This window comes from Juglans microcarpa x Juglans regia, chromosome 2S (assembly GCF_004785595.1).
Source record: "Juglans microcarpa x Juglans regia isolate MS1-56 chromosome 2S, Jm3101_v1.0, whole genome shotgun sequence".
Classification (NCBI taxonomy): Eukaryota; Viridiplantae; Streptophyta; class Magnoliopsida; order Fagales; family Juglandaceae; genus Juglans; species Juglans microcarpa x Juglans regia.
In genome coordinates, this window is record NC_054597.1 from 18605487 (window position 1) to 18628471 (window position 22985).

General features: G+C 35.2%; 1 protein-coding gene across 5 annotated transcripts; it reads left to right on the plus strand.

Moving 5' to 3' along the window:
• The first annotated feature begins 201 nt into the window (after positions 1-201).
• Positions 202-22700, plus strand: LOC121253099 (probable LRR receptor-like serine/threonine-protein kinase At1g07650). Of its 5 annotated transcripts, XM_041152993.1 has the most exons (24): positions 202-372; positions 644-821; positions 4984-5055; positions 5236-5304; positions 5389-5460; positions 6148-6219; positions 6321-6392; positions 6749-6820; positions 6902-6973; positions 7053-7124; positions 7207-7278; positions 8740-8811; positions 8900-8965; positions 9265-9330; positions 9422-9460; positions 9600-9658; positions 16792-17174; positions 17272-17467; positions 18709-18855; positions 19871-19989; positions 20807-21017; positions 21109-21349; positions 21626-21776; positions 22290-22700. In XM_041152993.1, exons 1-24 carry the CDS (start codon positions 252-254, stop codon positions 22668-22670), a joined length of 3075 nt encoding a protein of 1024 aa, XP_041008927.1. In that variant the 5' UTR covers positions 202-251; the 3' UTR covers positions 22671-22700. The 5 variants fall into 5 exon arrangements, with proteins under 5 accessions (XP_041008927.1, XP_041008932.1, XP_041008930.1 ...); XM_041152996.1 differs by lacking the exons at positions 202-372; positions 644-821 and adding an exon at positions 4103-4178; XM_041152995.1 differs by lacking the exons at positions 202-372; positions 644-821 and adding an exon at positions 4113-4184.
• The last annotated feature ends 285 nt before the right edge of the window (positions 22701-22985 follow it).

Below are 22985 nucleotides of genomic sequence, written 5' to 3' on the forward strand. Positions count from 1 at the left end.
AATTAAACTGAACTAAATTGATATAAATTTAATCCAAATTACAAAAAAAAATATGAAACAAGCTCAGCCGCAAGAGACGTCAACATTTTCCACGCGAATCTTTTGGAAAAGACAAATTGCAGAAGGTAGTGAACGACACAATAAAGTCCAAACTACAGAAACTCTCTCCCTCCCTAGAGTTCAATGTCAATCTGTATCTCCATATCTCCCTAGAGTTCAAAAGCTGAGCTTCAGCACAATTCAATATCAAAATGAAGGCTGATTTTGCAATTCCAAAGCTGTTTCTTGCACTTGTCATCTTCTCCACTGCATTGTTTTCATTTGCAACATTTGGATTGGCTGCCACTGCAAAGGCGCTTCACAGTGATGAAGGTATCATCAAAGTTTGTCAACTTCTTCACACCCTGTTCGATCTATTAATAGATATATAGCAAAGAAAAGAAAGCAGATCAAGTTGGTGATTCATTTTGTTATTGCAGAATCAGCTGATCAGTTCTACTATTCCATATTTTTTGCATCAAACTCAACCAAATCTCTGTTCCAAATAATGGAAGATAACAGCCTGTGATTGAAAAATCAGTCCTAGTTAACTAAATTGAGCTCTTAATACTTCTTTCTTTCTGGGTTTGTTTGTATGGAGCAGTGGAGACACTGAGAGAGATAGGGAAGAAACTGGGGAAGAAAGATTGGGATTTTGGTATAGATCCTTGCAGTGGAGAAGGGAATTGGTGGGTATTGGAGGATGGAAGGAAAGGCTTCGAGAGCACTGTGACATGTAACTGTAGCTTGAACAACAACAGCTCCTGCCATGTCGTAAGGATGTATATCTCTAAATTTTCTTTCCCTTTACTTTTTCGCATGGCTTGCTTCCTATTTGAAAGTTTATAGCTAATTTTGTTTTCCTTTTAACAAATATATTCTCTCTCTTAAATTATATCACGATTAGTTGTCACATCGAGTAATTTAAATAGAGCGTGGCTTGTTGCGCACAGCATGTCGGTGAGCTTTTCTATCTTATTTTTACTCGGACTCGGCGCTCAAGTATTTCCTACGTCGTAGGGGAGTGCGTTATACAATCCACAGGTCAACGAAAGTACGAAACTTAAAATCCACAAATCGGGTTTGGGTCGATTGACTCTGGATAAGATTGTCGGGTTAGGCCGAGAATTTTCAGTTTAGTTTTTCTGCTTAAGGAAGTTTATAAATTTATTTTTCTGCATACCATATGTTTGGAAGAGAAATAATTTGTATAAATTTAAAATAGATAAGCTTCATACAAGCTATTGTAAAAACGTGGACCCACTTAAAAAAAGTGTAAAAAAACTATTTGTTATTAGTAGTGTTAACGTCGTGTTTCGTACAACTTAGGCCAAATTTTAGCAACTCAAGTCTTTAGGACTTGGGCCTACAAAAATAGAAAAGAAGGCAACTAGACAGGGCGACCTTGGGGCGAGAGTCTCTAATACCAAAGTTAATAAATTCTCTTGGAAGTTTGAAAATAAGTGAGAGAGTTTAAGGATCATAGAATGTTTCTCGTATCTGGGATTTGCTATTTATACTATGGTCTGGGGAGGAGACACATCATGTTTGTCCCTATAGAGTCAGTGCCCTTAGTACTATTCCTTTTGTTAGAGTCTTTTAACGGGGCGTGGCTCTGCGACGGCGTCATTAATGATACGTGGTTCCCTGACTTTATTTTGTCTTTGGTAATTTGTCGATGTTCCCGTGTCAGGGGATCGATGGTTCTTCGTATTTCCCGCTACACCCTATGCAAGTCCCCATGACCAGGGTGTGGGCCTTGCACAGGGTGTGGTCAAACGATGTCAGGCAGGTCTGTCCCGTCAGCCACTTGATTATTTTTCCTTGTAGGCATCTTGCTTGATAGGTGATCTTTAAACCCTGGAGCCGGGTATTAGGCCGAAGCCTAGTGGGCCTGTGAAGTGGGGAAAAATCTCCTTACAAGTAGGATATACTCTTTTACAAAAAATTTATACAAGACTTATTTATTTGAGACTTATATCGTTGCATTTATCTTTTTGAAAAGTTGATAATTATTAGAGTTCAAAAGTCTTCAGAGAAGCTGCTTCTCCATCTAGAAACAAAATTTCAGCCTATGGTGGCCTTAAAAATATTTGTACTTGTGGGTTTATGTGAAGGAAAAAGCTCAAGGCCAGATGGGTGCTTTCCCAACTTTTACACCCGCTAATGACTCGCTGCCACAGAGGAGGTGTAGGAAACTCCATTCTACACCTACATGCATGATAAAAAAAAAAAAAAAAAAAATTCATTTCTCTCCCCTTTCCCTCGCCGAAGATCCCCTCTTTTCTCTTCACCCTGCGCCGTTTTCCTCTCCCTTTCTCCATTTCTCTCTCCCTAGTGCCCTTGCAATAAGATGTGAAACATTTTTGTAGAAATTGTTTTGATGCTTCTTGTTAGCAAAAAACTATAGAAAAGATTACAACCTGCACCAAAGAGTTGAATCCATGAATCTTTTCACCCGTTGCCTGCTCACATCATCTATTACATCCTCTCTCTCCTTCATAATACAAAAGATGCAGCTCGAACCAGTATGTTGTCCAAAAGGTGGAGAGAGCTATGGACTTTATTCTCCATTTTGAAGCACAAGATTCAAGAAGAGGGAAATCTGGATTTGAGGAATGAGAACTTTATGGATTTCGTTGACAATTCTCTGAAGAGACACCTCTAGCAAAAACAAAGTATACGTAAATTGGTTCTATGTACGTATTACCTCTTATGATTTAGAACTGGCCCTTCATATGGATCAGTGGATTAATTTGGTAGTCAAAAACCACCTAAAAGAGCTAGATCTCCACTTTGTCGTCGAGAAAAACATACATTACACTTTGCCCTGGTCTGTTTTTGCTGCAAAGACACTGGATTAATGTTATTATATGGGTGTAAGTTGAAATCTTGCGGTTATACAAAGCTTCCACATCTGCAAAAACTTTATATGCGACAAGTCATTGATCAATGGACAACCAGGAATCTGATCTCTGGTTGCACTTTGGTTGACGATTTGAGATTCATACATTGCACAAGTTTGAATGATCTGCAGGTCTCGGGTCTTCTAAAACTTGATAGGTTTGAGATGCACCATTTCCATGGAAAGAGGGGAAGATGTTGTGAAATTTGTTTTTATCATGCATGCAAGTTTAGAATACAATCTCTTGCACCTCCTACTTGGCGGCGCGTCATTGGCAGGTGTAAAAACAGGATAGGCACCCGACCGGCCTGTAGCTTCTCTCGTCTTGGAGCGTCATTGGCGGGTGTAAAAAACTACTGGACAAAGGACGAAACTTGGTGAAACCATGCAGTTGCTGGTCAAAGTGTTTTCTGGACATTTTGCCCTGTTTTCGGCGAAAACTTTTCCCTATTCTTAGGTAGATAGATTGTATATCTGTCTGGTAAATGATTTATACATAATATTTTTTACAAAAGTTTACACAATTATATTTTAAATGAAAGATATTTTTGTAAAACATCTTATAAAAATAATATAATTTTACAAAAATATCTTCATATTATAACATTGTTATACAATATATTATACAATGTGTTGTGTATATATCATTATTCTGTCTATTTTCTATTGCCATCTTGATAGGTTGTATCCACACTTTGTTTTTCCCTTTATTTTCCCTTTTTTTATTTTATTGGATCAATGGGCCTACTATTAACTATTGTTTTCTAAGAGTGACAATTCGTGTTTTTGAATTGTGTTTGTATCGTGTTAAGTTATAAATATTTGATTATATAGATCAATTTGATTCATTTATATAATGGATCGTGTCGTGTTATCTATTTAATAATTAATTAGAAATAAGTCAACATGATACGATTCATTTAAATTTTAAACTCATTTTATATAAATGAGTTGAACTAACACACATAATTTATTTGATTTAATTAATATAATTTTAAATAAAAATTAAAATATATATTTAGTAATAGCAACAATATTTTTAAAAATATAAGATAATTTATTAAAAAATATTAATATTTTTAAAATTTTAACATATAATAAAATCAATATTAGAAATCATACGTTAACAAATATGCGTATGTGCCCAAAGTACTCGGATCAGGGGAAGCACTTTGCCATCCCGTGCTCGCCTTGGTGGTGAGCACCCTTGGACGATGCTTCACGCTCCTTCACGGTACATGTCCTTCACTTTTGCTCACCCCATGTTTGAGCTTTCTTTGCTCGCCCCGATATTTGAGATGGCGGCCATTTTTGCTCACCCTGTGAGTTGTGAGCACTTTCGCCCATTGATCCAGGCGAGCGCTTTTGTTCGTCCCTGGCTGAACCTTTACGCTCACTCCACGGTGCTCACTGTTGCTTTTCAAGGGATATGCTTTGTTGCTCCTCATGGTGCTCGCCTCGAGTGTGAGCACTTTTGCTTGCCGTATGTGCGAGTTGTTTTAGCTCACCCAGGGTTCGAGCTCTATTTGCTCGCCCCGAGGTTCTTCCCGAGGTGCAAGCATTCTTTGCTTGACTCCAATTCCGAGCACTTGCCTCCCGCAGTCTTTTGAAAATATCACCTATTTTTTATTTTATATTTCTTCAAATTTCAAATAATTTTTATAAAGAAGTGGGTACCATTCTACTAGTATTTATATATATATATATATATATATATATATATATATTTTTGAGAAACTGATGTGATAGTCTGTACCTATCCAGTCTTTGTATCATGGTTCTTGAAAGAAAAATGGCGATGCCTTAAGAATTAGCTTTCTTTTTAATTCAGTAATGGTTTTCTTCCTTTCTAAGAAGTGTTGAAGCATATGCACAAAAAACCTTGAAGCTTTTCCCGCTTTATTAAATTCAAAACCAAATTTCAACCTATGCGAGAGATTTTTAATGACATTTTAGCGGCACTCTCTGGATTAAGTGTGAAATAGTTTTTTTAGATATACATGCGATGCTCCTCTCATTTACTTTTGAGATATATGCAGAGCTTTGAAGGCACAAAATCTATCGAGTACTGTGCCACCGGAGTTTTCCAAGCTTCGGTACCTCAATCAACTGTAAGCAAAAAAAAAAAACAGTATTTTCCTCTAATTTGAACCAATTACATAGCAAACACATTTACTTATCAGAAATATGTGAACCAAATAATGACTTCATATCCATTTTTTCTATGCTTGCATCTATATTAAAAGGCGATAGCCAACTGGGTAATCTTCCAAACACTTCCTTTCATGCAGGGATCTCAGTCGGAACTACCTTACTGGTTCCATACCTTCCCAATGGGGTATAATGCACTTGGTCGAGCTGTAAGCAGCTTCTCCTACATTTCCTTCTATTACTACTCAAAAAGTATATCAACAGGTTATGCTTTATGTTAATTTCATATGCAGCTCTTTAATGGGGAACAGCTTGTCAGGTCCCTTCCCAACAGTTCTTACCAACATCACCACCCTCACAAACTTGTATGTTGGAATCCTTCTTGTTTGTTTTCGCGTTCATAATCAATGTATGTCACAGCTATGATAAGTTAGATGCTGATGGTTCGGGTCAGACTTGCATCATTTCACAACAAAAAGGAGCAAAGTGCTTATGATCATTTCTGTTAAATATTGCTGAATTATAATTTTTTAAACTTTTTCAGATAAAACAAGGTAGTGTGTGGTTTTACAAAATATCGTGTGCTGGAATAGTTTTGTCACTCCGATAAACCTTGCTTGTACTGTACAATTATTCAAGTCACTATAGTTAAGGTATGGCCGCTTTGGGTTTGTGTGCTGTGGACTCAGGCCTCTAAGTTGAATCGCCTTAAACTCTTTGTGACCTTTCTATATCAATTAATATAGATGCCTACCCAACCCATTTATTGAGGGTGATATGAAACAATACATCAATCCATTTCTCATTGATATACTTTTTTAGGAGGTAATGATATCGGAATTCTTTGGTATGGAATCTAGAGCAAACCAAGACTCTTGGATAATATAAGAGACTTGAGCTGTACAGGTGAATCTAATTCACATGTGGAACCAGTTAACGAACTTTGTCACGGGGGCTTCACATGGCTACTTTTATATTTCCAGTTCTAAGAATGGCTTCAAACCATCTTCATTCACTTTTTCTAAAGTTATAATAATTTATACATATTACAGGAGCATCGAAGGAAACAGATTTTCAGGACCCATTCCACCTAAAATTGGAAAGTTGATCAATTTACAAAAACTGTAAATCTTACTTGCCCTCTTCACTAGATTAATCTTTAAAATGGATCATTAGCGATATCCGTGTTACTTATATTTTGGACTTCATCATTATCTTTTTGCAGTGTCCTGTCCTCAAATGCTTTCTCAGGAGAATTGCCAAATGAGCTTGCCAAGTTAACCAACTTGACTGATATGTAAGTGAGCACCTCCATTCAATTGATGATATTTTTTAACCCAGTGTGATAAAAAACCCTGCTGGAATAGACAGCTGGGCCATATATATGAACAGCCAGCCAGCTATTTTCGCACTGCGTTATAAAATTTTCATAATGCCAAGTTACGAAAAGAAAAGAAAATATATAAGTATTATCTTATGCTAAATATAAATCTCCGTTTGAGGCTCCAACCATTCCATAACATACATTTTTATTGGAAATTTTGATTTAATTCTTTTCAAGCTCTTCTTCTCAAAGTTTACTATGTAATTGGTGCATTAAACAATGATGTTTCTCCAGTGACTTCTAATGTTTGTTTCTATGATACATTTTAGGAGGGTAAGCGACAATAACTTCTCTGGAAAGATACCTGATTTCATCGGTAACTGGACAAAGATTGAAAAACTGTAAGCATCCACAATGTAGCCTTCTTACAGCATTCATAGCATGCTCCTATTGATAACAAAGAAGTCTAATATATGTCACAGGCATTTTGAAGGTTGCTCTCTTGAGGGGCCAATACCTTCTACCATTTCTGCCTTAACAAGCTTAAGTGATCTGTAAGAATTGTACTACTTTTTCATTTATTTGCTTAAAAACATGAAAAAAATGGCAGTTTATATTTCTCTATGATTTTAGGAGGATAACCGACTTAAAAGGCAGAGGGTCTACTTTTCCACTATTGAGTAATATGGAATCTATCAAGATGTTGTGAGTTGAATTCCCACTCTATTTTCTTCATCTCTTACTCTAAAATTAAGATACTTTTAGTAACTCCAATATTGCAATACAGGATACTGCGGAAGTGCCAAATTTATGGAAAGATCCCAGGATATATTGGGGATATGAAAAAACTTAAAAGTTTGTAAGTACTTCAAGAGATGACTAATGAGTTTCTGAATAGTCATGTTTCTTTTTTAAAACCATAATCTGTCAAGATTGCATAGAAGTTAGAACATTATAGTTCAGAGAAAGGTGAGCATGGTATTGGTTTTTTAATCATTCATATTACCTGGATCCAAGCTACACAACATTGTTATAGTCCTTCAATACATCGGCATGGTAAGTTGTTATCAGTTGAGTAACTGTAATGAGTATTTAATGTTAACAAGTCGGGAACTGTTCTTTGATTGGGTCCTGTTATTTATCAGGAAGAGGCACTGGGGGTTTATTAGATTTTTTTTCGATGAAAGTACATATCATTATCATTCAGAAAATACAGTGCTACTGTATTAAGGAGTCTAGGCTCCTCGAAGACAAGAAATTTAATTTCCTCTTTATTGTCAAGATTCTGTACTAAGAATCTGATAAAAATATTTCATGTTCTTAGCAATTGGTCTTAGAGCCTATGGAAACAAAGAATTGTTTGAGGTCCAAAGAAATCATATAAAATATTTTGGGTTCTTAACAATTAGTCTCAAACCCAATGACATAAAGAATTTTTGGAGGTCCTGTTTTCTTCAAATTAAACCATTTCAAATTTTTCTTGATCTCGTCTTAGCAATGGAGGGCTGTCTAAGAAAAAAAACCACCGCTCATCCTGATATTTCTTTCATCCAATAATTGGTTACTAGAGCAGTTTCCCAAGCAAGAAGACAAGTGGGCAGGAGGGTGATTCGATCTCTTTAGGAAAGAGAACAACTCATAGATTGCACGATGTAGATGTTCAGGTTGCTTTCCAAAATATTAAATGCAATAACAGACATGCAGGATGGCCTTCTTGTCCAATTGTATTATCCCCGAGAGAAGCACCCAGACGAAAATTCAAGGGACAAACAAAGTTTTTTATTTGATTTTGGAAAAGGTGTATATAATTTAGGTTAGTTGTGATAAGTATACACTGCCAGAATTTCCTTCTGCAGGTTATGCCCTTTTTCATCATGTCATAGGGATTTCAGGCGCTCCTGTATCCTGTGCTTTATTTCTCAAACAATTTCTATCATTTCAAGAGTATTAGAACTTCTTCTGTCCTGAAGAGGTGGAAATGTAAAAATACAAATGAGTTTTTCTGGCCAAGCTAAAATAATGTAATAGTTTTCTTATTCATTATGCTGTCCACTTCAAATAATTGAATCTGACATGGTATCGATCTTGAATTTATATGATTCTCATTAAAGCTTTCTGGTTCCAGTACTAAGATTTTCTTCCATTGGTTAAGTTAGGTACAAAGATTTTCTTCCATTGGTTAAGTTAGGTACAATTACATGATTGTTCTTGTTAACATTTCCCACCCTCCATTTGTCTAGTATTCTTCAGACATCTATATAAAGGTTGGATATTTCTCTTTCTGGTAGAAAATAATGTCCACTTTACTTTATTAATGTAGAGACCTCAGCTTTAATGACTTGACTGGTGGAATTCCAGTCTCCTTCGTCCACCTTGAAAAAGTAGATTTCATGTGAGTGAATGTCCAATCAACAAAATTCTTTATCTGTTCACAATCTCATTAACACTGCATATAAGATGTGAATGTTGCTTTGTCCTAGGTATTTAACAGGAAACAAGCTCACTGGAAGTATACCTGAATGGCTCCTAGGAAGAAACAAGAATGTGTATGTACTCCCTTGACACTTCTTCTCACATTTCCACCTCCCATTTATATGCCTTTAGATATAATGATAATTCCATTTTGAAAGTTGTTTCATTCCATCTTGATCTGGTTGCGTTTGGAGTAGCTTGTAATATTTAGATGTGAAAAGTACATTTTACCTTGCGAGTCAAATAATACATTTTCTTCAAGAACTTTGATCCCTCTGAATCCAACTTGAAGAAAAAAAAGGCTTGCAACAACTATTGTAGTATATATTGAAAAGTTGGGTTATTCTCTCATTCATTGGTATTTGATATACAGGGATGTTTCTTACAATAACTTCACTTGGGAAACCTCTGGTCCAGCAGAATGTCCACGTGGGAGTGTGTGAGTGTTATCTATTATGTTTCTCTTTGACCAATTACAATGAATAAAGTGACAAAAAAAACAACAACAACCAGTTGATCAATTTTTGCAGAAACTTGGTGGAGAGCTACTCCTCATCTGGAGATAAATTGTAAGATTCTTTCCCGGATAATATAATCACTTACTAACAGTATGAATTCTTCAATGCTTGTGATTTATGAATAATAGCTTCAGTCTTGATGTGTTTTTATTTAAGATGTAATTGCAAACATCTCTATCATCTATTGCAGAAGTCAAATTCATCCATGCCTAAAAAGGAGTTTCCCATGCCCGTCTCGGAATAATGAGCGTGAGTTTATCAATCTGGACCAAGATTTGTTTCACTTTTCTTCTGGAAGTTGTTTTGAGTAACATTTATTCTCTGTATGAACTTAATAATATGGATTTAATAACTAAACCCTCAGCCAAACTCCACTCCCAAGAAGAAAAGGAAGAATTTTAGGATTTTAGCTTCTGTGTTTTTGTTAGGGGTGATCTCGTTCCGCTCCCGTCCGGTCCGGTCTTGGGCCATTTTGTGGACCGGACTGGACCTATTCGGCCTGAAATTCTTCACCCTAGACCGGACCGAGTCACGTATAGGACCGGTCCGGTCCGGTCCGGTCCAGGGTCGGTCCAGTCGGTCTGGACATGCCTAAAATGGGCCATTCAGCCCATCTAAATCTGATTTTTTTTGGGTCCAATTTCAATTATTTTTGGCCCATTCAAATTTTGTATATTTTTTTTAGCTAAAACTACTAAAAAAAACTTAATCTTGAAAAATACAATGACAAAAAAAAAAAAAAAAAAAAAAAAAACTAATCTATATAAAAAACTAAAAAAACCAACAAAAAAAAAAAAATAATAATACAAAAGATTACAAATTACAAATTATAATCTAAAACTTAACAACTTAAGTACTTAACATATAATGGGTAATTTATAGAGTTTTGAAAGACCAAAATATTAGAACAAGGTTGAAAGTTCTCATCAACAAAACTGGTTAGTGATATTCTAGCCAGTTCTTAAAGAGGACTAGAGGAGTGACGTTCATATCTACTTAACTACTGGAGCTCAAGTTCCCATGTAAGAAATCCCTGCAACCAAATTTATGTAATAAAGCAAAAGTTACCAAGGACCCAAAATGAAAAACACCAAAAACCAAATTGAAATTATCCCATATGCTTTGGTTTGATTATGTAATAACAGAATAAAATCTTGTCAATAAAATCTTCATTTCCACCTCTTTCTACTTCTTTTATCGTATTCATCTACTTATAATATAACATATATATTTGACCATAGAGACTAGAGAGAAGAAATTAAATTAGTCCTAATTAACATATATAGTCCGATCGATCATTTATCCAAATGAATTAGTCCTTAGCATGGTAGGCTAGAATCTAGATGCATATATAGATACAAAACTGGTTAGTGATATGAGAGCCTAGCATACCAACAATCTTCTCACCTCTTTAGTTTTTAATCAACATTGGGTGTAGGACCAGTAGGCATTGAATTTGACGCCTCCACAGAATCAGCAAAGTTTGGGTCCCTAACAAGTTCTATCCATAAAAATTTAAAACAAAACAAGTTAAATAAAATTACATAACATAGAAGATAAAACAAAATAAACCACAAAAAATATCAAAGGTAATTTTATTACATACCCATATCCAGCTGTTTCTCAAATTCCTCCACTTCATCCATTAAAGTCCGAAGGCTTATTGGAGTAGAAGAAGAACGAACTCAACGAAACCAGTTTTGTGCATATATGAGACCCTCAATACTCATTGGATTTAAACTACTTCGGAAAGGGTCAAGTACACGACCTGCAGTGTAAATGTAGATTCAGAGGCCACAGTAGATACCGGTATTGCAAGTATATCGCGTGCAACCTTTGAATGTACGCGATATCTAGCTGAATTCACCTTCCACCAAATTAGAAGGTCAAAACTATCATCTTCATCCTCACATTTTTCAGCTAGATATCTATCAACCTCTGACTTACTTTCCAAACTGTCTTCTAACTGCAACTGTTGCTTAAATTCAGCCATCAAATTTGCCTTTCTACTCTTCACCTTGTCAGCTGAAGGAGCTACATCTTCATGTTGGGAACTTGTGCGCTGAGGAGAATGTACTTCTTCGTTTTCCTTATATGCCTCATAAATGCGGATAAATGCATTTTCACCTTCCAACTGAAATCAATTTTTTTTGTATGATCATGTGCATATATTTTTCCCAACCCAAAATCAAGATATCGCATCTTGTAGCGAGGATCAAGAAGAACACCAACATATAGCAACATATTCTGATTTTCCAAGTTCTCTCAATACTTGTCAAACTTTCTCTTTATATTTGTGGCCATTAATCCCACCATGGGGTTTCGTTCTTCACACTCCATATTAATGACATCTTTAATAATAACCAATTCCGGGAAAATAATATTACAAGTTACATATTCACCCCCCGAGAATTTTATGTTGCATCATGAAATAATGTAAGGAACCTCACAAACAACTGCACCTTTGCCCAATCGGATGCATTGGGAGGCCTTAACTTCTTTGAGTTTCTTGTATTCACCACATGGTCTATATTTTCATCATCGACATTGTCATCATCGAACATGAGATAGGTGGAAGAACATTTTCGTTCTTTCTCCAAATGATCAAAAGCCCTTTTAAATTTTGAAACCCTCTCCAACATAAGATAGGTGGAGTTCCACCTAGTCGGTACATCTAGGCAAACTTGGCTTATAGATTGAATCTCTTCCAACCCCACACATTTTTTAAAATATACTCCACCTTCGAGGCGAGGATTTAACATACTTCACAACACCCCTCACCTTCGCAATAGACTCATCATACTCTTTTAACCCCTCACGAACGATTAAGTTCAAAATGTGGGCACAACATCGAACATGAAAGAATTCATGTTCCAAAATCGTCTCTCCCCTATACTTTGTTTTTTTTTTTTCAAATAAGAAACAACCTCATTATTAGAACTTGCATTATTAAGTGTGAGTGCAAGTATTTTTGGTTGCCCCTAATCATGCAAACACATCTCTATGCCCTTACCAAGGGTATCACTCTTGTGATTTTCAACCAAACAAAAGGAAAGAATCCTCTTGTGTAACTTCTAGTCATCATCAATAAAGTGTGCTGTGAGACATATAATTTAGGTTTTGTACGAATGTCCATGTATCCGTGGTGAGAGAAACTCGCTGCCCTCGAAGAGCATTTCTCAACTTTTGTTTTTCTTTCAAAAACAAATTAAAGCAATCCTTGGCAACCGTTGGGATGGAATCCCTACCCACTTAGGGCAAACCACAAGCATAAACTTCTTGAAACCCTCCCCTTCAGCATGCCTAAAGGGCAACTCATCAAGAATAATCATCTCTGCTAAGGCTTGTCGGCAAGCCTCAACACTAAATGCAATAGGCACAAGTCCTCCACTACTACTACCGCTTCCTCCCTCCAGCTTGCAACCTAGAGTCATCTGGGATTTATCCGCCTTCTTAAACGAACATTTCTTACATTGGTGCTCAATGTGATACTTTATGTTTTTCGTACCATTGGTCTTCGTATCACATGCATACGAAGCACCACAATAATTACATGCAGCCCTAGGTTTACTTGGATCACCTATTGGTATTTTTGTAAAGTGATCCCAAACAAAAGACCTAACTCTACTTCTTTGTGACCCACCAACTGATTGATCACTTACATTGGATGGGGGTGGGGGTGGAGGCATGTTTGGTGTTGACTCTTGCACATCATTTGTAGAAGACTCTATCTATAAAAAGGAGTCAGGACAAACAAGACAAAAGAACAAAAGAATTAGAAAACAAACATTAATATGTCTTAAATCAAGCTGATTGTGTTCTTACTATAAAGTATTGCATTCCCATCGAAACATTACATTAATTAATTAGCACACACAAGGGTAATTAATTCACTAACATTTAAAAAAAAAAGGCCTTGACATATCATTCTCAAAACCCCGAAACCCCAAACGCGAAGATTTCCAAAAGGGCATGTCAAACCGACAAGCATATAACATTATCGACAATGGCAACAAGAACTTGTTATTGCTATAAACAAATGCATCTTTTCAAAATCTAGAATGATATTAAAAACACTCCGAAATGATATTAATGGAAGGAACCTGAAAGGTTCGCACAAATTAATAAATGATAATATATATTTCATAAATGAGTTTGTTTTTAAAAAAATTATTGTAAATAAATATGATACAAGTTACAACTAAACATGTGATCTGGGATTCATCATTTGCAAATTTACACTTATCCCTAAAAAAATCATTTGCACATTCACAGCAAGACCATAATGACTGGACAAATTAATCTGGGATTCTTTCATTTTTCTACAAATTAATGCATCTCAACTATATATATATATGAGTATATATATGTATGTGTATATATATATATATATATATATATGAGTTATATTTTCTGTGTGTGTAAAAAAATACACAGTGTGTAAAAAATTAATGCATCGATTCTCAATACAATGTCACCGAATTACACTGGGCCACATCCCAATTTCAAAATACATCAGAAACCAGTAGCCACAAACTGACAAAAGGACCAACAATGGCAACAAACAACAGCGAAAAAAACCAAAATAAATACCATCAAAATTCAAAAAATTAAAAACCAGAGAGAGAGAGAGAGAGTACCAATCGGGCAAAAGACGCGATGGAGGGAGGCGTCTGAGGGGCTGGAGGAGGGGGGATGCGACAGAGAGGGGCTAGGGTTTTCGCAAAATTGCCTTTCGGGGGAGAGGGGGGGCAAACTGGGGAAGTGAGGGTGGGGGTGGGGGGGGGGGGGGGTTGGGGGGAGGCCCGAAGGAGAACTAAAACTAATGTTGAAACGGCGTCATTTGGACTGAAATTGGACCCAAACGGCGCCGTTTCAACATACGGTTTATTTATAAAAAAATGAGTTTCAAAATTCTCCTCTCCTGGACTTAAACGGCGCCGTTTAGGTCTTGTTTTATACTAAACGACGCCGTTTTGGCTTCTTGGCAGATGAGGTATTTCCCCCTCCCCTCTTGGACTTAAACGGGGCTGTTTGCTGTTTAGTATTGTTTTATAATTTATTATTTTATACTAAATTTGCTTTATACTAAATATTTGTAATTGCTTAATTTGCGTTATACTTAATATTTGTATTAGTATAAATATTAGTATTACTATAAAATTATAAATATTACTATTAGTATAAAATTATAAATATTAGTTTTAGTTAATAATTACTTAATGGTGAGTTATATACTAATACTATATATTATACTATTATAGTGTTATTGTTACTACTGCATATAGACTTATAGTGTGTGTGTGTATATATATATATATTATAAATTTATAATGATATAATGATACTAATACTATATATTATATAATAATACATTAATACTAATTATACTATAGACTTATAGTGATTATTTATTATGAATCATGATTAATATAAGTTATAACCATATAATAGACTAATAGTATTAGTATTAGACTATTAGTATTTAGTAATATAGTATAGCTATATATTAGTAATATACTAATATTAGTTATAGACTATAGTGATTTAGTATAAGTTATAACTATATTAGTATAAGTATAACTATTAACTATAGTCTTAGTCTATATTAGACTATTAGTATTTTTTTTTTAATACCATATTAGAGTCTACAAGTAGAGTCTAGACTATTAATATAATACTTGTATTAGTATAAATATTAGTATTACTATAAAGTTATAAATATTACTATTAGTATAAAATTATAAATATTAGTATTAGTTAATAATTACTTAATGGTGAGTTAGTGATAGGATTAGGTTAATTGGTTAAATGAAAATTATATAATTAATATATATAAATTATATATATTTTTTATTATAATTCGGTCCAGTCCGGTCCGGTCTGAAAAACTGCTGGACCGTGGACCGGACCGAATTCGGACCGGACCGGAACCACTCCCGGTTTGGTCCAGTCCATACCGAATTGGCCGGTCCAGTCGGTTTTTCCGGTCCGGACCGCCCGATTCTCACCCCTAGTTTTTGTCATGGTAGTAAGGAAGAGGCTTGGTGTAGCAATAAAGAATGTAACTATTTGGAAGAAAACTGTATTTGACAGTGTGTATGCCAATTTGTTCCTTCTTAGGCGTCCTATGCTGCAGGAAAGTTGGAAAATGATATTTAAGAAAAAAGAATGGAGTGTTTCTTAGAAAGTTGAAGAGCAGTGTAAAGGTGCAATGAGCAGTAAATGAAAAAGGAAGTTTATATTTCAGCCTATATTGTTGAGGGTTGGATGGAAGAATAAAGGGAAAAGATGAACTATGGTTCACAACAAAGAGGAGAAAAAGATGCAGCAAAGCTCAACCAAATTTCTACTATCTAAATAAATAATGATTTTCAATGATTGAATGATCTCAAATGACCTCCTACTCATCATATATTTTCTATTTCTTGCCTTAACCAATCTAAATATATTAGCTCAACTTACTACTAGACAATGATATATTCCAAAGAAGCATGAACTAGATATGTAATCTAAACCCCAAGTTAAGGGACACCTAATCCTCAATTGTAGCCCCAAAAGTGTGAAACCACCACTTGTCCCAAAAGCTCAAGTTGATGGAAATATGTAGATTTTATTATTTATATTTATGTCTTAACACTCCCCCTCATATGTGGGCTATACTCTCCCTTAAGTGGGCTCAACACGTGAAATATTTAATTAAATGTGTGAAGTGTGGAGTCAGGATTTAAACTCAGGACCACTGCTTTGATACCATGTGAAACTACTATTTGTCCCAAATGCTTAAACTGATGGGAAGAGATAGATTTTATTATTTATATTAATGTCTTAACAAAAAGCATCCTCCACTTGACGCTACTACATATACACTCATTGTAACAAACAATCACAAAAGATTCAGATTTCACTCTTTTTTCTGTATGATTTTGTATGAATGGTATGAGCTAGATCTGGTTTTTATTGTATTAAAATGGAGTAAATGTTTGGATCCTTAGCGTTGATTCAATCAACAAATTTAGAAACATCATTAGGCTTGGATAGTGAGATGAGAATTTTTTATTTTAGATGAAAGTTTAAAATATTATTTTTTAATATTATTATTGTTTTGAGATTTGAAAAAGTTGAATTGAGATTTGAAAAAGTTGAATTGTTTATTATATTTTGTGTGAAAATTTGAAAAAGTTGTAATAATGAGATGCGATGAGATGAGAATTTTATGTCTCATCTCACTTGCCAAAACCTACATTCTGCCTGAATAGAGAGCTGTTGCTACACAATGATATGTTGTACTAATGCAAGTCTATCTTCCAATGTTCACCGATAGGATGTTTGAAAAGATATTCTTTCTAACAGTTTTTCTTGAATTTTCCAAACTTAAACAGATCCTTACTCCTTGCACATTAATTGTGGTGGTAAGGAAGCAAATGTCAATGGTAACAGATACAAAGCAGACAGAGAACAAAGAGGTGCTTCAATGTTTTACTGGGGTCAGAACTGGGCTTTCAGCAGCACTGGGAACTTCATGGACAATGACATGGATGCAGATATCTACATTGAAACCAATACTTCTGCACTGTCCAATGTCTCTATGTTTGATTCAGAACTTTACACAACAGCACGCGTTTCTCCTCTCTCCCTGACATACTATGGATTCTGTCTCATGAATGGGAACTACACTGTTAAACTCCACTTTGCAGAGATTATTTTCACAAATGACAGATCCTTTAACAGTCTTGGGAGACGTATATTTAATGTCTACATTCAGGTAAGCAAGCTTGATTATGCACCAAATGAGAAAAAAACTTTATCTTATGTGCATTTTAAACAAACAAGTACAATCCTTACTATATTTTTTAATAAAGGACAAGTTGGTACTGGAAAATTTCAATATAGAAGATGAGGCAGGTGGAGCTGGAAAGCCACTTGTAAAGTCATTTGCTGCGGTTGTTACAAGTCGGACACTAAAGATCCACTTTTACTGGGCTGGAAAAGGCACAACAGGCATTCCACTTAGAGGAGTTTATGGTCCTCTCATATCAGCTATATCAGTAGACCCTAGTAAGTAACTCTTAGATCTAAATTCTTCTGGTTACATCGTTACCTTACCTCTTACTTAAATGAAACAGGTCTTATTTTATGATGAGAGAGAGACAGAGCGTTTGTTGTGAAGCTGTTAATATGCTTGTCCAAGGATTTTTAAGAGCATCACATGCAAGTACAATATGTTCAATATGATGATGACAAGAACTAGTTATAGAATGGCCAAAATGAAACTCTTTTCTGACACGAAATGCTGCTAAATTTATTTTTATTTTCAATTTTAACAATTAAACTGACATCTATTACAATTTACAAAAGCTCCATCTTTTGTACTTGTCGTCAACTTTCCCCCTTTATTACCACTTCATTAGCCGTCTCTTATACTTCCTCTGAGTTACCACTTTTTATTTTCATAATTTAGGTTATAAAAACCTATTCGATTTCCAGGTTATTAAAGGTTATTAAAACAATTGGATAACCATCTCAGCATTAATTTATTTCCTTAAACACCATTCGGTTTTGAGGTCGATTGGTTTCCGAGCTTAATTGAAAGTCTGTTACACTTCCGCTTATTTCTCTACAGATCTTGGTCTTTTATTTAAGGTGTAATTATTGGTTTCATTGCCATCTTGGAGAGGCATAGCCGATTGTCATCTTTGAGTCAATGATTCTAATCCAAACAACGCTGCAGCTTCTTCTCAAAAACCCATCTGATTGAGTGGTCATAAAAGGTTCCAAAACGGGTTTCCCTCTTAGAGATGAAACTCATTGTGGCAATGTTGGTGGTATTGGTGGCCATCTCTTTTGCGCAAAAAAACTGCGGCAACTGAGACTGACTCCAGTGCCAAGACTAACATTCGAAGCCGTCATCTATGTGCCCACTTTCTATGCATCTCTCGTAGCTTTGACTTTTGGATTGTTCTTCTGAGCTATAGTGGTCCAAGTCCAATGACCAACATAGATAAGCAACATGATGGTTCATTTCTCTTTTAAAATCCCCCTTCTCTCTATGTATAAATTGACAAGTATGGCGAGGTTCTCATGACTATGAGAGAGGTAAGGGAATAAAATAAAATTAAAAACTTAATAATTTCTCGCCAATTGCGCGGGTGTACAAGTAGTGAGTATTAATTTTGAAACCAAAAGTAAAGGCCCAATAAGGTTGGGATTTGTTTATGAGGCTAGACCATTTCTGTTTGCCTTTAAATGAATCTAGTTGTTCCTTTCATTTGGTTGATTGGAAAATTTTCCTCTTCCAGATTTCAAACCTCCGTCAGATGGTGACAACAAAAAGTATTTAATAATAGTGGTTGGGACAGTGGCTGCGGTAGTATTTTTAATCTTTCTTGCCCTATGTATCATGAAGAAGAAAGGCTGGCTGGGAGGCAAAATCTCTTCTGAAAAAGGTATGAAATATTTGTATTGAATCCTAGTTCAGATCTTTGTTTATTGGCATCTCTAGAAACCAAAATTGCATACCCCATAACTACAATATGATTTATTCCCCCTTCTAATGCATCATGTCACAATTCCACATATTCTGTGATTTCAATATATCACACGGGATTTACCTTAGCCCCATTAATAAAGAAGCTTCCAGTATTTCTTGTTCTATCTATGCATAGACTTTGTAAAGCATACAGACAAGCACGACCAGGTCAAGCATAAAGTAGTCCACATTAGCATAACTGTATAGTCTTAAAAAACCCATGTCATAATTTATTATTTGGGTGGATGTATTGAGCTGAACGATTCAAAATCTTGTCTCTCTTTCCCGCATGTGCATTATGGTTGTCTTAAAATGGCAGTCACAATTTCAATACCATGATTTTTTGAGAAAGCTGAGATGACTTCATCGGACACAGTTTATGCATGGTTTTGAGTTGTGTATCTGCTATAACGTATTTATATTCCACATACGATCTTGGAAGCTAGAACTCTTTTTTTTTTTTTCTTTTCTTTTTCCTGCGAAATTTGACACAATTTGGCTCTCCTTAAACCCTTACCAGCACAATCAGGTCAAGCCCAATCAGTCCACATAAGCATGACCATATACAATCTTTAAAATCCATGTTTTAATGTATCATTTTGATTAAAATTAGTTTTAGAGATTAAAATCTTTTTTGTCCATCTTTCCTGTGTATGAACTATGAAGACTGCTTACAATGTCAGTAACAATTTTTATTCCCATTATATTTTTGAGAAAAGTGAGTTGACTTGTCACATTTATGTTAACTTCTAGAAAGAAAAAAATAAACAGCATAATTTATCTTGTTTATCTGTTTCAAAGTGTCCGTGTTCTATGAGATTTCAAAATCATCTCTCTCACTCTCTAGATTACGGATTCAGAATTAGCAAAAGATTATAGAAGACTGTTTACAGTATTTTCTCTCTATTGACACTCAGTACTGTATTGTCCAGAGCTTAGAGGTATAGATCTGCAAACAGGATTATTCACATTACGACAGATCAGAGCCGCCACCAAGAACTTTGATCCAACAAACAAACTTGGGGAAGGTGGCTTCGGGTGTGTTTACAAGGTATTTTTTTTATTCTATTGTATAGAACCAATCTATTGCAACTAAGTTAAATAAAGATGATTGACACGTTAATATTTATGCGATGAACAATTGTAAATATTTTTAACCTGTTTTCTTCCTTATTTTTCAAATTAAGAATTTATGCCAAAAACTGTACAAAAGAAATTATAGGGGAACTAAACTTCAAATGCATAAAATATCTTTAACTAATTCCAGGATTTGATCATCATGGTTCAGCTTCAACTTTTGAAAGGTTTCAAGAAGTTCTGTTCATTAGAGCTACTAGTCGTGTACCCATGCAATAAGTGGCTAATTATGGAATAAACCGAATGTGGTCTTTCTTGATTAATTTTAATAAATGAAATAGAGAAGAAAGAAGACAGTTATATTAGAAAGAAGTGGAAGTGTCTACAATCTTTAAACTTCTAAATTACATAAATTTATTGACCTGACTTTTCAAATTACTTTAACGTTAAATTATCAAATTTATGACTATTCAATAACAATATTTAAAAAAATATAATGAATAAAATTGATTGAGTGATGAGGTGACTCAATAGAAGCAAAAGAGCATGCTTCTAAAATTACATAATTAATAGATTCGAAGAGCATTCATAATTATTTATTGACTTCCAATAAACACTCAAGATTTCTGGACACTAAAAGATGGTACACAGTCGATGCTCAAAAAGAGTGAAAATTCATTAAAAAGAAGCGGGATGTGGACATATGATAGTCAAATGGTATAACATTCGCATGATAGTTGCATATTTTTCATTTGGTTATGCTAAGTCTTATCAGACTCTTTTTGAAATAGGGTATGTTATCGGATGGCACTGTAATTGCTGTGAAGCAACTCTCATCGAAATCTAAGCAAGGAAATCGAGAATTTGTAAATGAAATTGGAATGATTTCAGCACTACAACATCCAAATCTTGTAAAGCTGTATGGATGCTGCATTGAAGGAAACCAGTTATCGCTGATTTATGAGTATATGGAAAATAATTGTCTATCTCGTGCTCTTTTTGGTGAGTACCTTCTACCATCTAAGACATGTATATTGCATACAGCACATGCTGTTAGTTTCTGAAAATTTGATTTTGCTTACATTTTAACCAGGGAAGGACACATTCTGCAGATTGAAACTAGACTGGCCTACCAGGCAGAAAATTTGCTTAGGTATTGCTAGAGGTTTGGCCTACCTCCATGAGGAGTCAAGGTTAAAAATTGTGCATAGGGATATAAAGACAAGCAATGTGTTGCTTGATAAGGATTACAATGCTAAAATTTCTGATTTTGGTTTGGCAAAGTTAAGTGAAGATGACAATAGCCACATCAGTACCCGGGTTGCTGGAACCATGTAAGTGCCTCCTTAAGAACATAGTACGCTAACTTTCGTCTTTTAATACTGCTCCATGCTTGTCTGGAATATTATACTTAAGCAGGCACTTAACTAGTTGAGTTTCCTCCAATTGCTTAGACATTAAAAATAATATAGAGAATTTCAAGGTGTTTATACCTTTAGCTTTCAATTCCTCATTACAAGGCCCTTGAGATCTTTGACTCATTGCCATGCATGTCACAGATTCAAACTATAGGTTTTGTATGAAACTTCTTATGCTGTTTGGTTTTGCAGCGGTTATATGGCTCCCGAATATGCAATGCGTGGTCACTTGACCAATAAAGCAGATGTTTATAGCTTCGGAGTTGTTGCATTAGAAATAGTCAGTGGAAAGAGCAACACAAACTATCGCCCCAAGGAAGATTTTGTTTACCTTCTAGATTGGGTAATTCAACTCGCTTCAGAATTTCTATCTTTTTAATTCTTTCAAACGTCTTAATTTAGTTTAGGCTTTTTTAACTGTCTAAACATTGAGACCAGGACCAGTGTTGCAAAAATGTGAAACCAATGCGCGCGCGCGCATCCTGTTAAACAATACCCTGCTCGATTTTCTCTCTTACTGTCAAATAGTTTGCTAATTGTACCCATAATTAGCTAATGAACAAATCTCACAAGTCTTAGCATTACTGATTCACAAATTTATACTCAATTGCATTCTTTGAAAGTTGTGATTGATATGGTTTATTCTGTCTTTTTCTCCCTTATATCTCTGATCATAGAATTCTTGTTGCTTGTTTTCATTGTTAATTTGTTATTGCTTGTTTCCTTATTCTCAGAACATATTCATTATAATTATTAAACTATAAATGATGCGATGACAGAGTCTTGTTCTGGGTTGAATTAGTTACTTATTTCATTGGTAGCCTTTTTTTTTTTGGGGGGGGGGGGCTTCTTCCAGGCCTATGTCCTGCAAGAGAGAGGAAGTCTATTGGAGTTAGTTGATCCAGCGTTGGGTTCAGAATATTCTTCAGAGCAAGCCATGATAATGCTGAATGTGGCTCTATTTTGCACCAATGCATCCCCAAGCCTCAGGCCTACGATGTCCCAAGTTGTGAGCATGCTTGAAGGTGGAACTACTGTTCAAGAACTACTTTCTGATCCAGGATTTTCAGCCGTCAATTCCAAATATAAGACTTTAAGGAAACACTTCTGGCAGAATCCAAGCAGAACCCATAGCATGAGCATTGATGTTACATGCACCGATTCCTCCAGTTCATACAGCGAACCAGGGCAGACTGGCCTGCTTTTAAGAGTTAGTTCCATTAAATCCGATGAGTAATCTCTGTATCGTAATGGCACTTGCACAGTTGTAAAGATCAAACCAGGTGACTTGTGAATGGCCATCTTTTGCAGGAAGAGGTGTCTAATCAGTATAAATGAAAGTAAACTCATAAATTGATGTGGCTTGATATAATATATAATATCTATTTTACAGTAAAAAGAATGTTATAATCTGTTGTACAACATCAAGTCATATTAATTTGTAAGATTTTTTTATTTTTTATTTTTTGCAGATGAAGCAATTTTCATGATACATAACCTACGTACCCATGGCAAAACCCAAATGTTATGATAAAGAAAAAAAATTGAAGTC

What these genes read in the sequence shown, in the direction of transcription:
- LOC121253099 (XM_041152993.1), top strand. Translation starts at nt 252, where the DNA reads ATGAAGGCTGATTTTGCAATTCCAAAGCTGTTTCTTGCACTTGTCATC. An exon ending in TCCTGCCATGTCGTAAGGAT is followed by an intron (nt 822 to 4,983) that starts GTATATCTCTAA and finishes AGATATATGCAG; the next exon opens with AGCTTTGAAGGCACAAAATC. An exon ending in CTTCGGTACCTCAATCAACT is followed by an intron (nt 5,056 to 5,235) that starts GTAAGCAAAAAA and finishes CCTTTCATGCAG; the next exon opens with GGATCTCAGTCGGAACTACC.